Source organism: Rhineura floridana, chromosome 2, assembly GCF_030035675.1.
Source record: "Rhineura floridana isolate rRhiFlo1 chromosome 2, rRhiFlo1.hap2, whole genome shotgun sequence".
NCBI lineage: Eukaryota > Metazoa > Chordata > Lepidosauria > Squamata > Rhineuridae > Rhineura > Rhineura floridana.
Genome location: NC_084481.1, coordinates 226,980,692 through 226,997,960, shown reverse-complemented (window position 1 = coordinate 226,997,960; position 17,269 = coordinate 226,980,692). Strand labels below are relative to the sequence as shown.

The following is a 17,269-nucleotide window of genomic DNA, read 5'->3' as shown; positions in this document are numbered from 1 at the left end:
CATCACAGTAGCTGAGCCAATGAGATCAAGAGTGGTAGGGCATGGAAGAATGCACAAGTCACTGAACAAAAAGAGGAGTGCAGGGCCAATATGGGATGTTTGGTGACTTATAGCCTGTGAACAAACTTGTTAAAAACCTGAATATACCAGTTAAGAGACAAAAGATGAAATCTAGGCCTTGCCTTCCTGTTCGCTAAAGGATTCAGTGCAACTCCTGAGGCTTGCTGCTCTACTTAATACAGATATCAAATGATACATTGTATGAAATGATACATTGTATCATTTGAATTTTGCATCTTTCTTACTCAAATCCTCTTGCGACTCCATTTTTCCAGTTGTAATTGTAGCAATTGGTAGGCTGTGACTGGATGGAGATGTGAAACAATTGTTTTGCAACCAGGAAAATGAAATACACGAGGCATACTGTATTATGGGGTGGAGTGGGGGATTAGTTAAAGAAATTAGGATTTCTGGGGATAGAAATTAAAACTTAAAATTAATTAAGGATTTTTTAAAAATAAAATGTTACTCTTGAATAAAAGTTAATATATAGCTTTGCTTCTTTTATTTACCTCTCTCCTCCCCCACTGCTATTTTCTAAAATGTTGATTTAGTGTTCAACCTGACCAACAACGTGGATATGGAAAGTACAAAAAAGAAGATGGAGATGTACCAGAAGGAAAACAAAGAAGTCATTCAGAAAAATAAGATCAAACTAGTAAGTTGCTTAGGTCCTTTTTTAAAAATATAACATTCCTCTTTGGGCTATTTGATAAAAGGAACAATGCCAAAAGTATTCTTTTTAAAAATCCAGTTCTGTCCAGTAACCAAAATATTAGGATTATTAATATGGAGCTGTAGACTGTTTTCCGAATGGGTGTAATAGTGGGTGAGAGAAACCATGCCAAGTTTGAACACATAATGCATGTTCTTTGGGATTAAGAACAAAAACAAAAATTATATGCAGTGCTTGTTTTTAAAAGTGCTTTTAGTTTAGATGCATTCTGAGTTGGTCTTGTCATTGCAGCAAACACACAGGAAAACTGACAGCTCAGATATTCAGAACAAGTACAGTAGGGCCCCGCTTCTCGGCATCTTGCTTTTTGTCATTCCGCTAATATGGCTCCAGTGGGGCGATCAGCGGGAGAGGGGGCTGGAGCTCCCCGCACTCTAGCTGATCGCGCTGGAGGAGGGGAAGGGTACAGCTGATCTTTTCCTCTTCTGGCGCGATCAGACTCCCGCTTGAGCTGATCGCGCCTGAGGAGGGGAAGATCTGATCTTCTCCTACTCTGGTGCGGTCAATGGGTTAGGTTCAAGACCACCGCGCTACAGCTGATCCGCTTTTCAGCGGTTTTTGCTTTCCGGCGGGAGTCTGCAACCTAACCTGCCGTATGAGTGGGGCCCTACCGTAAGGAGAAATGCAAGCGAGTTGACCTTCAAAGCCTGCGGTTGTTTAGGATGCCTGAAGCTTAGCCCACACATTACTCTAAACACACTGAGGAAGGAGAGTGCAATTCCCTTGCTGCTTTAGAATATCTGAGGTGGAGCCTAGTTTTTACTGAGGTGTTTCACCAGTGTATGGCCTGTATCACTTCAACCTGCAGTTGCGTGATGGAGATGGAGGGGACTCACGTTGAGTGCTACTACATTTTAAAAAAAACAAAACCCTTCACATTGAAAACTAACTTCTTGGAGATAAGGATTCTAGCGTAGCTTTTCCCCTGATACACTAGTTTTCTATGTTGGGGGAAACTTCTTTTAAAAATTTGTTTGTATTGAGTTGCATTCGAGTATTTAAGCCTCTATCTGTGGTCTGAAGTGGTGCAGCCCAAACATAGGTTTACCACCTCAGGGGTGCAAGCCTTTGGGAGGCTCCAGAACCCCATGATGGATCAGTCAGAAGTTAGCTTTTCCAGTTTCCCCCCCTGCTGGGATGGTCCTCATTGAGACACCTTTCTCTTAAGGCCATTGGACTTGCTTCACCTCCAAAGTGTTAAATGTTCATTGCTTCTGTTGTAGTCTCTCGAGCAAGAGGAGCTGGAAGAGGCTCTGGAAGGTGAGCGTCAGGAGAATGAGCAAAGGCGGCTTCTTATACAAAAAGAGGAGCAAATGCAACAGATGCTGAAAAGGAAGAACAAGCAGGACCTTCTGGATAAACTGGTAGGTAATGATGGACTCGGAAGACATCTCTTAATGCAGAGATGGACCGCTCCCGTCTCTCTTTCTGTTGGGCCTATTCCTGTCTCCTGCCACTGACAGCCAATGACCCTTCAGCACCGCTCATCAGCAGGGCCTTTCCTGGGTATCCGTTCCTAGGTAGACAGTGCTTCCACACTAGGCCATTTAGTATGGGATTGCCACACTTTGTACAGTCACGCTTATGGGGATCCACATGACACCCCTCGCCCAGTTATCATAATTCTGTTTTCCCTGTGGTTCTTCATTCTTTTCTCTGGCTGCAAGAAGTCTGATTTCCACCCCCATCCCAGAAGAATGGCAATCTTCACAGGTGTAGATGCCTTTAGTGCTACTCTTCCACCTTTGTGGAAGGATGGGGTTATGACATGGACAGGGACATATTAGAAAAGTGAATCTATCTCAGTATAACTTTCATGGTGGCATCATTTTATACCATTTTTCTGTTGCTTTAAAATCTTTAAATTGTTATTTATTTATTTTTATGTATTAAATTTAGATCCTGCCCTTGCTCTCAAAGGAGCCCAGAGTGGCATTATTACTAATATTCTGTTTATTCAGATGATGAGGATGATTGAAATAGTTTATATATTGCCTTTCATTTCAAGAAGAAATAGCAAGACTGCTTACAAACAAATGAAAGCCAACCCCAAAATAACAAGAATACAGTAGGGCCCCGCTTACCAGCGCTTCGCATTCCGGGGTTCCGCTAATGCGGCGATGGGAAATTCCCCTTTTTAAAGCCGATTTTGCAGCATTTTGCGACATTTTCATGTCATTTTCGCGCCATGGCCCCATTGTAGTCTATGGGTCCCGCTTTACGGCGGGGGCCTGGTCCCTAACCCGCCGTATAAGTGGAGCCCTACTGTAAAACAAATTATAAAAATATAGTCACCCGTAATTAAAATATAGGTGGACAGGATAGGTAGATAGATTATAATGAAAGGGGCTTATGGTACTATGACAACATACTGCTATAGCATTATTCCAGTACCACAGCAATATATGTACAGCAGTATGGTGTTGCTCTCTCTTTTGTTAAAAAAGAAAAGCCAGAAAGTGTTTTAGTACTAATGAAAAGGTTGATTTTAATTCTTCTTTTAGGGAGTCATAGCATGACACCTACACAAGGTTTATAGTGAATGTGTGCTGAGGTTCAAATGGCCTCACCTACAGCCGTTATCTCCCATCCGCTGATTTGGACAGACCATAGCAGGATGTGTTTGTAGCAAAAGTGCAACACTCCAAAAGTGCAATGGTGTGGGAAGTCAATTGCAAATAGTGTGGGAATTCTTGTTGCTTGCAATGGAAAAGCAGGGATTGGGTTGCATTAGGAACCACCCATCTGGAAGCAACCAGCCTTTTCCTTTTTTATCTTTTAATTCATACATATTGTATCCCCCACCCCCCCAAGAAATGATGTATGTATTCATTTTCATTCTTTAAAACAATCCTGTGATATCGGTTAGGCTGAGTGCCAAGATCACTCAGCAGATTTCATGGCTGATGGGGATTTGAACCCCCAACATTTCTGGTCCAAGCCCAACATGCTGTTACAAGATTGGGGGGTGAAATAGATGATTTCTTTGGGTCCCCTTCAAGCCTATGATCTTGTATCTGAAGTTGTGTTATGCAAGCAAGAAACCTACTCTACTGGTCAGACTAGTTTCCTTTGTTCATCTGATAGAGTGGCCAAGAGAGCTAATGGGTCTGTCAAGTGCCCCCATTAACAAGTGTAAGAATCTTCCAGAGAGGCAGCGTGGCCATTTAGAATTCTTTCAGGAGAGAGGCCTCCCCACCACCCAACGAGGAAGCAGTTTGTGTGTCTTTGTGAGAGTTAGTCTGAGGAAAGACTGGACGCTGGAAAGAGACAGAGAGGCTTGCTTGCTCTCTGTGTCTGAAGGAACCCTGAAGTTTATGGGTGATGGGGAGCAAGATCTGATGGACTGTTAATGCTGTGAACCCTTCCATCTTAAGCTCAGGTTGTGTATATGTGTAAATAAGCCATATCTCAAAAAGACGCTTGGACCTTCTTTCCAAGGAAACCAAACCCTGGGTGAGCTCTGGCACCACTGGAAGTCTTGCGCCGCTTGGAGATTTGAGGTGGCGTGCAACAATGCTGGTTCTCACTGGTTCTGTGAGCTGGAGCAGGAGAATGACTGATTGCTGTTGGGGAGTGGCTCTTTTTCTGTCTTTTCTCCCCTCCTTCCACAGGAGAAGTACAAATTAGTTTTTCAGTTCTTATACTTGTGTACAGGATTGGTTATCCCTATATGTTAGATCTCTTTAAAAAAAAATCTCTCTGCTACTCTCTTGGCATCATGGCCCAACCTGAATATTCATTTTGGTCACATGGGTCCCCCATTGTACCCCATAACGTTCACTTCCTGCTTATCTGTTCCTGTGAGTCTCTTGTTACAAGTATGCCAGCTGTATTCCAGATTCTTCCTTCCCTGCAACCCCCTCCCAATTTTTTAATTGTTTTGCTTTTATAGCCCTGTCCAATTGTTTATGTAGTTTTATTTCTCTTCTGTTTCCCTTCTTTGGCTGCATTCACACTGTACATTTATTCCACTATTATTCCACTCTAAACAGTCATGACTTCCCCCAAAGAGTCCTGGGAAGTGTAGTTTGTGAAGGGTGCTAAGAGTTGTTAGGAGACTCCTAATCTCCTCACAGAGCTACAATTCCCAGAGTTCCCTGGGAAGAGGGATTGACTGAAACCACTCAGGGAATTGTAGCTCTCTGAGGAAAATAGGAGCCTCCTAACAACTCTCAGCCCTCTTCACAAACCACACTTCCCAGGATTCTTTGGGGGAAGCCATGAGTATTTAAAGAGGAATAATAGTGGAATAAATGTCTGGTGTGAATGTGGCCTTCCTATGGGAAGGCTGAGTACCTGAATACCTTATTTGACCCGGAGGGATTTCCACAGAAACAAGAGGGAGGTTGGTGTTGGTTGATTTAAGAGATGATTTTGCTGTTCTGGGGACTATACCCAGGGAGACCTTGGGTATACTTGGGAGTAGGAGGCCTGTGAGCCATTTGCTGGATTTTTTTTTAAGGGTTGGTGTTACATTTCAAAAATTATTTCTAGGCCATGGGCCTACATGTTTAGGCCTGCTTCCGTTCTTGGATGGTGACAGGAAAAAAAAGAGAGGAAACGTTGTGTAATCTTTGACCTTGCAGCCAGCAGAACTGTATAATTATTTATTTATTTATTTATTTAAAATATTTCCATCCCGCCCTTCTGCCCTGTAATAGGGCGCTCAGGGCGGCTTACAAAAATAAAATCAAACATGTACATAATAAAATTGTAAATAAAATCACAAAAACGTTAAAATAAATTAAAATACATAAAATACAATATATATATAGGGAGTGGTACTAAAGGTGACTACAAGGGTAAACTTTAACGTAGAAGGCATAAAATTATAAAATCAGTGTCAGGCTCTCTACCTTCAGTCCCTCCCAAAGGCTCTCCGGAACAAGATCGTTTTCAGAAGTCTCTGGAAAACCAACAGGGAGGGAGCAGAGCAGATGTCTTGGGGTAGGGTGTTCCAAAGCTTGGAGGCCACAGCTGAAAAAGCTCTCTCCCATTTAAATGTTGTAAAGAGCTTGCAACCTGCTCAGGCTCTGCTTGCTTTTTTTCTTAAGCCTTTCTGTCATTTTGCCTGTATTAGCCAAAGAGGTATGGAGCGTTCGGATGAGCCTGGAGGCTAAATGGGAGGGCGGGCGGGCAAAGCAGGAGCCCACTAAATAGGAACATAAGATGCTTATGCTGCATCAGATCATTGGTCCAGTATTGTTGATGCTGCCTGGTGTGGCAGGAGCCTTTCCCCACCTTTACCTGGAGATGCTAGAGGTTAAACTTGGGACCTTCCACATGCAAAGCATGTGCTTCGCTGCTGACCTCCAGTCCTGTGTGTCTGGCAGGAACATAGGGAGCTGCCTTAGGCTGAGTTGGACCATTGGTCCCTCTAATTCAGTATTGCTAACACTGACTGTTAGTGGTTCTCCCAAGATTTTGGACAGGGGGCGTGCCTGGCCTTTCCTGGAGATGCCAGGGATTGAACCTGGGGCCTGCTGCATGCAAAGCAGATGCTGTACCAGTGAGCAACTGCCCTTCCTCGCCAGCTTTCTAGAAAGCATTAGGGAGGTCTAAGCAAGCCTCTCTCACTCGCTCACCTCACAACTGGCAGGGTTGAAGGACTGTATATGCTTGCCACTAGCTAACCCTGGCAGTAGAGGGCCTCCTGGAAGGATAAGCCCACAGCTGCTTGGCCCTGGAAGTTAGGCTGAAGGAAGGAATGCAGTTTGCCCTACAGCTGCCCCCCCTGAAAAAGTAGAAGTAAGTAGGCTCAGAGGATGAGCAGGTACCTTTAGAGCCAAATCTCCACCAATAGCATCCTCTGGACCCATCATCCCTGACCGTTGACCTCGCTGGCTGATGGGAGGTGTAGCAGAACCACATCCCGATGGCACAATGTTAGTCATCCTTGTTTGAAGCTATGACAGCAACGGCTCCTTTTGCAGTTCCATCTGGATGGACTGATAAGGGGAAATTTACCACTGAGCTAGTCCTGCTCCCTGTAGGATTTTTTTTTTTAAAGCAGTGAAGGGATTCTTTGCAGCTTAAAGAATACCTGAAGGACAGGCTTCCTCCCCACAACACCCCAGCACCATGAAACTTCTGCAGGCCCTTCCTTGTGTAAAATGTTTCCAAAGCAGCATCTGATAAAAACGTAAAACAGCAAGCATGAGTGGACCAAGACATTCCAAAGGCTAACAACAACGCGACTGAAATAATATTATTGAAAGCCATGTTGGGGCAGTAAGGAGAATCGGACCAATCTGCGGCTGTTGATGAAAACTGCAGCGGTGCTTCTTCCTCTTCCCTCTCTGTAATGTGTAAGAGAATTTACCCATGGGTGGCTTAACGGTTTTCTGTAGTTCCCCACCTCATCTCTGTTCCATGTCACTGGCAGAACATGAGCCCATAGATAAATTCTGCTAGGGAGTGCAGTGGGAATGCTGGATGCATGGTTGCCATTTTCAGTGGTAGCTGCGTTTTTCAAGTTACACAGGAAGTCACATCATCTAGCTCAGGACTGTCTTCACTGACTGGGCTCCTCATGTCCTCTCCTGCCTTATGAAAGTTTAGTTTGATTCTCTGCCAGTAGGCAGAAATGTTTTTCGAGCCAGTGTAGTGCCAAGAGTTAGAGACCAGAGTTCAAATCCCTATTTAGCTGCGCAGCTCGCTGGGTGGCTGTTTGTCCACCTAACCTATTTTGCTGGGCTTGTAGAGATAAAATGAAATAATTCCATGAAAACCACGCTGAACTCCTTGGAACAGGGGTAGCTAATGTGATGCCCTCCAGATGTTGTTGGACTCCAGTTCCCATCAGCCCCAGCTATCACAGTCAGTGGTCAGGGATGATGGGAGTTGTGGTTCAAAGACAACTAAAAGGAACCACGTTAGCGATCCCTGCTTTAGATGAAGGACAGGACTTCTCGAATGTGATAAATAAAATTTAGATCCAAGAAGGAAAGCAAACACTTGGAATTCTGCATACGGTTATGCTTGCAGCATCTGCAAAAGGATATGGTAGAGCCAGAAAAGGTGAAAAATGGGGCAAACAAAATGACAAGGGGGATGGAGGTCCTCTACAAGGATGAAGGATTAGGACTCTCTAGTTTAGAGAAAAAGTAAGTAATGGGGGACATGATAGAGGTTTATAAAATTATGCACGATGTGGAGGAAGTGAAAATAGAGATGCTTGATTTTCCACCCTCAGAATATTTATTTATTTATTTATTTAATTATACTTGTATACCGCCCTATAGCCGAAGCTCTCTGGGCGGTTTACAGTAAATAAAAAAATTAAAACAAATACAATTTAAAACACAATTTAAAAATTAAACAGTATAAAACTGTTTATACTAGAATACTAGAACTTGGGGCCATCCAGTGAAGCTGAATGGTGGGAGATTCAGGAAAGACAAAAGAAAGTACTACTTCACTAATTTATTTGTGGGATTCACTGCCACTGGTGGATCTTATTGTTTTATTTATGACATATATAAAAAATCATGCCCATCTTTCAAGAAGTATAGGGTGGTGGTGTTCAAGATTTGTCCATTACCCTGTTTTATGCTTACAACAATCCAGTGGGGTAGGTTAGGTTTTTTATGATACCTGTTTATATTTAAATTTATAGTCCGCTTTTCCATCTAAAATGTCCGTAAAGCAACTTAAAACAACAACAAAAATAATACAACCAGAAATACCTAATACGGAGGTAGGGGGGCAAGACCAATAACATTTCAATAGCACAGGTAAAGAGGTAATCCACACCAAAGGTGCCATGAAACATCACAGTCTTTGCTAATATTTTGAAGTGTAGGAAAGGCACCACTGATCTTCTCTGGATACGGAGTTCCATAGTCTAGGGTTGAGAGATAGTGATTGTCCCAAAGCCTGCTAGTGAACTTCATAGCTGAGTGGGTATTTGAATTCAGTTCTTCCTGATCATAGTCTGCCACTTGAATCAGTACACCAGACTGGCTCTCCACAGGCAGGATATTTTTTTCCTGTAAATGGGGAAACACGAAGCAAGGCCTTACCTCTTGATCTCACAAGTGGCAGGAGAGAAATATAGGGGGAGGTGCTGTATAAGGTAGACTTACCTTAGACACAGTTGGACTATGAAGTTCAATTCATAACAGTTCCACTGCTAATACTTTATTTCTTTTAATGACTGGAGGGGGGAAGGGGGGTTATACTGAGCCACCAAAGTGTTTGCAGCTCAGCTTTAAATGTTCTTTTAATTTATATGAGGTGGACATTGTTTTCTTACACAGCAGTTGGTTTTACTGGAAATCCATTTTGCCAGATGGCTTGCAAAAAAGAGCAGTTATAAATAACTTTTATAACATGACCAAAATAGGTAATTTAATGACGTTTGCGCACGCATTGCTACTAAACATATCTAAATATGTTGTTAATGACTGAAAGGTAACGAGAAGGGCAGGAGAAAGTTCTTGTGTGTGTTTCCTTCTTTCTTAAAGAGAATATTCACAGTCTTTTTTTAAAGTCCCAATTCATTTTTTTCTTTGTAAAAACTGAGATTTTATTTTGTTTAAAAGAATTTGTATTAATAATGAGAATCTCATGCCATATGGAATGCAGGCTATCATGAAAAAGTTTAAACCGCTCTCTGTGTGTGTAGGTATGTTTATTCTCTGTCCTTTTTTTAAAAAAAACACACCCCCATACATACATGTTAGATTCCTTTAACATGTTCTATGTACATGCAGAGTGCAGCACAATAGGTGTCCTTGTGAATGATGATCAAGTTATTTATTTGCCTTAAAATATCCCACCTTTCCAAAGTTCCCAGGATGACTTACAGACAATTAAAATTAAGACAATACAAAATTGACAATTAAAATTAAGGCAATTAAGAGAAACAGCACAGACAATTAAGTATACCTCTGGAAGCTCACAAAACATTTGATGTGAAATCAAGCACTTGCTGTGGTATTGGTCATAACACATTTTTCATCTAAGTAGTAAAGCCTTCCAAATTCACGTGCCTTCTAAACAGCAGGTGCCTTGTTTCTAATCTTTAGGTGATTGTGCGGCAAGCATGCTTTTTGGAGAGGAGTTCCACAAGGCAGGGGCCTCCACCGAGAAGGCCTTGGTCTTTGCTATAAATGTTCTTCTTCCTTGGAGTGAGGGAACCAGAGTGGGTCCCTTGAACGTGAGCTCAACACGCAGTTCATAAGAATTCACAGGAATGTAGGAAGCTGCCTTAGACTGAGTCAGGCCATAGCTCCAACTAGCTCAGTATTGTCTACATTGTCTGGCAGTGGCTTTCTACGATTTCAGGCAGGAGGTTGAATCTGGGATCTTCTGCATGCAAAGGAGGTGTTTCACCACTGAGCTGCAGCCCTTCCTAGTTGGGCTCTTAAAGGCAGTGTTCCTTTACTGATAATGCCATGCGATTAGACAGTTTCCCCAAATTGGACAAAATAGTTGGAATATTCCATATTAAGTATTCAAACAGTTCAGTGGCTTGAAAAAATGGAAATGGACTGCCTTCAAGTTGATCCCGACTTACGGCGACCCTGTGAACAGGGTTTTCCTGGTAAGCAGTATTCAGAGGGGGTTTACCATTGCCTTCCTCTGAGGCTGAGAGGCAGTGACTGGCCCAAGTCACCCAGTGAGCTTCATGGCTGTGTGGGGATTCGAACCCTGGTCTCCCAGGTTGTAGTCCTGCACCTTTTCAAGGACTTGGGTTGGATAATAATATGCTATTTCTTTTAGACAGACAGACAGAGAGATTCAAACCCTGATCTCCCAGGTTGTAGTCCAACACCTTAACCACTGCACCACACTGGTTCTCTGTTCAGTGTCTTAGGGGGCGTTAAAGTAGATTAGACAAATTCCTGGAGAATTGGTCTATCAGTGCCTGTTAGCCATGAAGCAAAATAGAATCTCCATGTTCAATAGCAGTATGGCATTAAATGGCTGTTGCTGGAGGGCAAGAGCAAGGGAGGGATATCACCTACATGTCCTGCTTATGAGCTAACTGGAAATATCTTGTTGGCCACTGTGGGATGCAAGGAGCTGAACTAGCATGACTCTTATGTTCCTGTGCAAGTTAATACAGAATCAGAAAGCAAAGCTTCTGCTGGACTGCAGCACTTTAGGTTGGAACTTGCATGTTTGAATCCTTCCTGGCAACAAAACCCCTATCTGCATATAGAAAGCTAGCATGTAAGGGACGAGGTCCATCCCTCAATATTGTCAGTACTGTCAGTACTGACTGGCAGCAGCTCTCAGGGTTTCAAGCAGGATTCTCTCCCAGCCTTACCTGGAGATACCAGGGATTGAACCTGGGACTTTCTGATGCTCTACCACTGAGCTGTGGCCCTTTCTCTCGCAAACCCCCTCCCACAACCCCCCCCCAAAAGCTTAGGGAAAAATGGGGAAAATGTTTCCCTCCCTCCCCCATTTTTCTGTTTTTTTTTTTCTTGGCCTTCACATCTCTAATCAAATCATGACCCAGTAGTGGGTCCTGGCCCACCACTAGTACAGAGTTTCCCAAACTGTAATGCTCTGTGAGCTTCATCAGGTGGTTAAAAATACAACTAAAATCATACAGCACATGATAATTGCTGCATCAGACAGAAAATTCATGAAGCAGTTCGCCAAGACCCTCGCCAATTTTGGAGTGGTCCATGGGGAAAGAAAGTTTGGGAACCCCTGACCTAGTGAGTTCATGGCAGATGTGAGATTCAAGTAATGAAAAGACAAAGTCAGAGGGACCTAAGTGCCAATAAAATATCAGAAATAATTGTTTTTGTACATAAGAGTTGGACCAAGATGGCGAATGGAGCAGTAATTGTTTTCTAAGCTCCAAGTCCTCAGCTTTGTTTTAATTCCCCTGCGCTTAATACTTTTTTGTTTTTGCACCTATAAATATTTGCCAGTATAGTGTGTAGAATACAAAATACAAATTCTCCAGTCTATAATCACCATATAAGAAAAACAAAGTTCTCCAAATAGTACAAGTAGTAATTGATGAGATTTCCAGGAGCTGAGTTTCAAAGCACGGACTTCCTGATTAGTGTCTTACTCCACCTTTCCCCAAACAAGACTTCAAATTAGAACCATAAATTAAAAAAAATAAAATACAGTGAAATCTAACAAACCTACAAACCACAACCACCTTAAATGTCCCACTCCCCATAAGAAGCTGTAAAAGCAGCCTTGCAAAGCTTTTTCATTCTTAGCAATCCTTGCAGCATCCATCTCTCTGCGACTTCCTAGTATTATTCAGAAATTTCCCACACTTTTAGGGTTCTCTATTCGTGACCATGTGATCTAGAAACGTTGCCAGAGGCAGTGTGCCTCTGATTGCCAATTGCTGGGAATCACAAGTGGGGAGTGTGTCATTGCTCCCAGGTCCTTTTTTCAGGCTTCACGATAGGTATCAAAGTGCTGGTTTTAACCTATAAAGCCTTATACGGCGCGGGACCACAATACCTGCTGGAACGCCTCTCCTGATATGAACCTGCCCATACACTACGTTCTACATCGAAGGCCCTCCTCCGAGTTCCGACTCATAGAGAAGCTCGGAGGGTGATAACTAGAACTAGGGCCTTCTCAGTGGTGGCCCCCGAACTCTGGAACAGTCTCCCTGATGAGGTGTGCTTGGCGCCGACGTTACTGTCTTTCCAGTGCCAAGTCAAAACCTTCCTCTTTTCTAAGGCATTTTAATCTAACTTAATTTAGTTTTAATATGTGTTGTAATTGCTTTTAGTTTTCTTATTCTTTTACATTGTTGTTGTATTTTACTATGGAATTTTTGTATATTTTTGCACTTTGTTGTACACCGCCCAGAGAGCTATGCTAGTCGGGCGGTATAAAAATCTAATAAATAAATAAAATAAATATCTAGTTGGCCAGTGTTAGAAGTGCCTTTTACCAGCTGTGCCTGGTGCAATAGCTACAACTGTTCCTGGGCTGGGAGAGCTTGACCACAGTCCTGCCAGCATTGGTGACTTCAAGATTGGATTATTCTAATGTACCCTATATGGGGCTTTCCCTTATGCTTGATCTGGAAACTGCAGTTAGCGCAGAATACTGCAGCACAGGAGGAAGACCCTGTGTCAGCATATAACGCCTCTGCTCGGATATCTGCACTGGTTGCCAATTTGTTACTGGGCCAAGTTCAAGGTGTATAACATTTTATATACCTGCTGATATATAAATCCCTTAACAGCTTGGGACTAGTTTACTTGTGGGATCACCTTATTCCCTGTGTACCTATTTGACCGCTTCGGTTTACAGGTGTTACGGGTGCCACATAATACTTATTCTGCATTTGTAAGAACTCATTCTTTTAGCGTGGTAGTGCCTACACTTTGGAACTCCCTGCCTATTGACATCAGGCAGGTGCCTTCCCTGTATTATTTTCAGCGGCTGCTGAGAACATTTTTGTGTAGGTAAGCCTATGCAGACATGTATTTTAATCTCTTTAGTTTACTGTTAATTTTCATGAACTTTTAAATGTTTTAATTGTTTTTAACTGTTTTTATAGATAATTTTAATATTTCTTGTGAACTGCTTTGCGGTTTTGTTATAATCAAGCAGTATATTAAGTTTTTAAATAAAGAAATAAATAAAAAAAATAAACAGGATGCTGGACTAAATGGCCCATTGGCCTGATTCTGCAGGCTCTTATGTTAAACTTTCCCTTTGAGTTTACAAACTTATTTTTAAATCCCCACAATTCCCCTGGAGCTACCAGGTTCCTTTTATAGAAAAGATAGTCAACATGGTGCCCTCCAGATGTTGCTGGACTACAACTCCCATCATCCCTGGCCGTTGGCCATGATGGCTGGGGCTGATGGGCGTCTAGCACACACTGAGGGCACCACCTTGGCTGCCCCTGCTTGAGAGCATTCTGTCTACAACGTTGCAGGTGGTTAATACTATCTCCTCATCCGCACTTCCGTGTCTGGATATTTCTGCCTTTGCACGCTGCAGAGAACAGATCAGAAACAGAAGGGATCTCCAGGGTCATTTTAAGTTTGATAATTTGATAGTCTGCAAAATAGTGTTGGGAGATGGCATCTGAGAGCTTGAGTAGACCGAGTTTACAAACACATCTTTATTTGCATGTCAGATGTGGTTTGGAATGAAGCTGATTGACGGGTAGGCTTAGGACTGCAAAGGAGTACTGCTTGACACAGCACGCCGTTCGTTTCTTTAAAATATTTATTCAGCCATACCTTTCAGAGGGGTTTACAAAATAACATTAAAATGCAAGGAAGTTAAAAAGATCCAGCATAAATTAAAGACAGAATTAAAGGGGCTTGGGCAAATATTTTTTTTTACGTGATGCCAAATATAAAAACACCATCAGGAGAATTTCTCTGAGAAGGGAGTTCCACAAAGTGAGGTGCTAGAGCTGAACAGGCCCTGCCCCCTTGCATCATGTGCCACATTTCAGATGGTGGTGGGAACCTAAAGGAGGGTCTCGGAAGCTGATCCTAGACCAGGCAGGTTCATCCAGGACAAGGTGGCCCTTTAGAAGTACCCTGCCCCATTGCAACTGACGACTCTACAGGTTAAGACCAGCACTTTGATTTGTGCTCAGAAATAGCCCAGGAGCCATTGTGGTCTTCCAAAATTGTCATTATGTGCTCCATATAGCCAGCAAGAACATAAGAAAAGCGCTGCTGGATCCAGCCAAAGGCCTGTCTTTGCATCCTGCATCCTGTTTCCCGCAAAGGCCGACCACATGCCTGTAGGAAGCCTGAAAGCAGGACAAGAGAGCAGCACTCTGCCTGCTGCTATAGCCGTCCTGACTAGTAGCTATTGATAGATAGCCTGATCCTTCATGAGTTATCCTCCCAGTTGACAACTGTGCTGCTGTATCTAGCACTCACTGTGGTTTCCTACCAGTCTTCAAAGGTAGCCCCACATACAGCACGTTGGAAGAGACCAAAAATGGTATTACCAGCATCTGGATAACTGTGGCTAGACAATCTTTGTCCAGAAGGGGACGCAGCTGGCGTGATGGCCTCAGCTGGTGAAAGGTTCTGTGGCCCATGGAGGCTACTTGGGCCTTCAAAAATAAGGCTTGGTCTAACAGCACCCCATATTGTGGGCTTCTACTTTTAAGAGGAGGGCAGAACAGGCTGAATACCGCCACGCAATCCAGAAGAACCACCCACCCTCAGCACTTCTGCCTTAACCTGGGTTGAGCTTCCTCTGGCCATGTTCAGAATTGGGTTTCGGAAATCTTGGAAAAAACTTGGAAGATAGCTCAGTTTATTCCAATTTCTGTTACAAGTCAAAACAGATCTTACTGCTACCCTGGTGATGTCAACAGGGGTGTGTACCTGCTCGTTCTCCCTCCTCCGACCCCTCTTCTTCTTCCTGGCTTCCTACTTTGGTGGTGGCAACAGTGATGAGACAAGAGGAAGGAAGGAAGGGAAGTCTTTCTGTCCCCTTTCTGGCAAGGATAGAGGTTTTGTGTGTCTCTCTTGCATAGATATCAATCTGAGCCAGAGAATATTTCTGAGTTTGGAAATCTGAATTTTGGCAGTGTCACCAGAAAAAAATGGCACCAAAGCATCAAATGATGGCACCAAGCGCAGTCAAACACACCATGAAAGGGATTTCCAGGAAATAGTTCAACACACCGAGACACTATTTGCAATCTGAGTGGAGAATTCTTGGTGTGGTCTACTTTCTGAGAATGTAGTTTGAAAAGCACTGTGCTGTGCACTCTCTCTGTCTAGTTTTGCAAAGGCTCCCAAGTATTAAAACAGGGCCTAGTAATCTGTAAGTGGTAAATTTATAAGGCAATATTTCCCAGACAGACTAAAAATCAAAATTTATCTTCTGTTATGCTCTCTTGTCAAATGAAGTGCGTAAGAAAAAGCATCTGGGGGATGAGTAATTCTGATCTCCCTCCAAGCTTTGCATCATCCCCAGAAGATAGAGAATATCTGGAGTTTGTAGATAACCTGACTGTGTAGGCTAGAAACCGGGATCATACAGCTGTTGCTGCCTGTTGTCAAGCTCCCAGTCTGCTTTCCATGTCACATGCAGTTAAGGAAACATATCAAGTCATATCATCACATGTGCTATTCTCCCCCCCCCCCGCGCCCCAGCCAGTGAAGTGGGGCTGGGAAAAGTGTGACGCAGTGTTACACAATGCATTTTCTTAACTTCATATTAGGAAGAGGAGAAGAGGAATTTGACACAAGGTTGCCATTTGGGGTCGCAACCCTGTGAATGGCTTCGTATCTTGTTCCCGTCAAAGCCAGAGAGTCAGGTTAGCCAGTAAACTGATTTCTTGTTCCTTGGTATGCAGGGTGTTTGCATGAATTAACAATCCTTCTGTTGTTTGCTGTTGCTCAGTCATAGGTAATTTAACTTGTTTCAAGCAACTTTCATTGCTTCATATGTGCACATGCACATTTTTTTAAAAAGCAACGTTTGACTGGCATCCCTAAAAAGAAATTGCTGAAGGAGGAAAGAAACATGCTGTTGGTTGCATGGACAATAGAGCCATTGTGCAAGGGGGAGCGAGGATCACCTCCAAACGGCCTCAGGTGAAATCTAATGGAGAACGAATCTGAAACTGGATGGAGTTCATTGGTCGAAAGAATGTGTCTTAGATAAACATCTGATCCAAGTTAGATGACTTTCTGTGCTGCTTGTTTTTGTGATTAAATTCTAATTATTATTACTTAAAACATTTTAATACATAATGGCTGCATTTGGCCTTCTGAAATAAGGGCTTATTATATTGTCATTTAATGTGGAATTTATAAAAATGGCTGTTTGCAAGTTCCTCTGATTTATGAGGCTAATGCAGCTTTTTCTTATTACTGAAAGTGATAGTTTTCTGGTAAACCTGGAGTATTGAGCCAGGCCCTGTTCTCCTGAAAACAGCCTTTTGAGATGCAATTTGTCATCCTAGGAGTATATGGCACTAATGGTGAATTGTTTATGCCTTTTAAATATTTTACTTCCTTTGACATTTTTGTTCTTTTTATTTAATCTCATTTCCAGGAAAGTTCGCATTTGCCTGCTTCTTTGCTTTTGGCCCAGCACAAAGACCGGTCTGCCCAACTCGAAATGCAACTGGAGATTCCCAAACCAGTCAAGCCGGTTGCGTTTTCAACTGGCATCAAAATGGTAAGGCCAGATAGCTTTGTGTGTGTGTGTGAGGAGGATTTTCTGCGTTCATCATTGTCTTCAGCTGTTTCCAATCTGAGTCTTTGAGGTCTACATTTGACCTGTATTTAACAAAATGCCAGCACTTAGCTTTACAATCACACTTGCTGAAGGTGGTGGTTAAAAAATAGGGGGTGAGGGAAGAATGATATACTAAACTGGCGTTAAAACTTTAGCACGGTGCCAGTTCATGTGTACGGGAAGGCACTGGGTTAATTGCCTCCATTGCAATTAACGTGCACACAATCTGGTATGAATTGGATTTCTACATGACTGCTGTAAACATGAGTGCTGTCTGTT

General features: G+C 42.8%; 1 protein-coding gene across 8 annotated transcripts in view; it reads left to right on the top strand.

The window, feature by feature from the left end:
* Positions 1-17,269, top strand: part of MNAT1 (MNAT1 component of CDK activating kinase) — a 207,814-nt gene that overhangs the window by 61,644 nt on the left and 128,901 nt on the right. For all 8 annotated transcript variants that reach the window (XM_061612414.1, XM_061612409.1, XM_061612415.1 and 5 more), the window contains exons 4-6: positions 615-718; positions 2,020-2,160; positions 16,805-16,930. In XM_061612414.1, the coding sequence (XP_061468398.1) occupies positions 615-718; positions 2,020-2,160; positions 16,805-16,930 (371 nt within the window). The remainder of the gene's footprint in view (positions 1-614; positions 719-2,019; positions 2,161-16,804; positions 16,931-17,269) is intronic.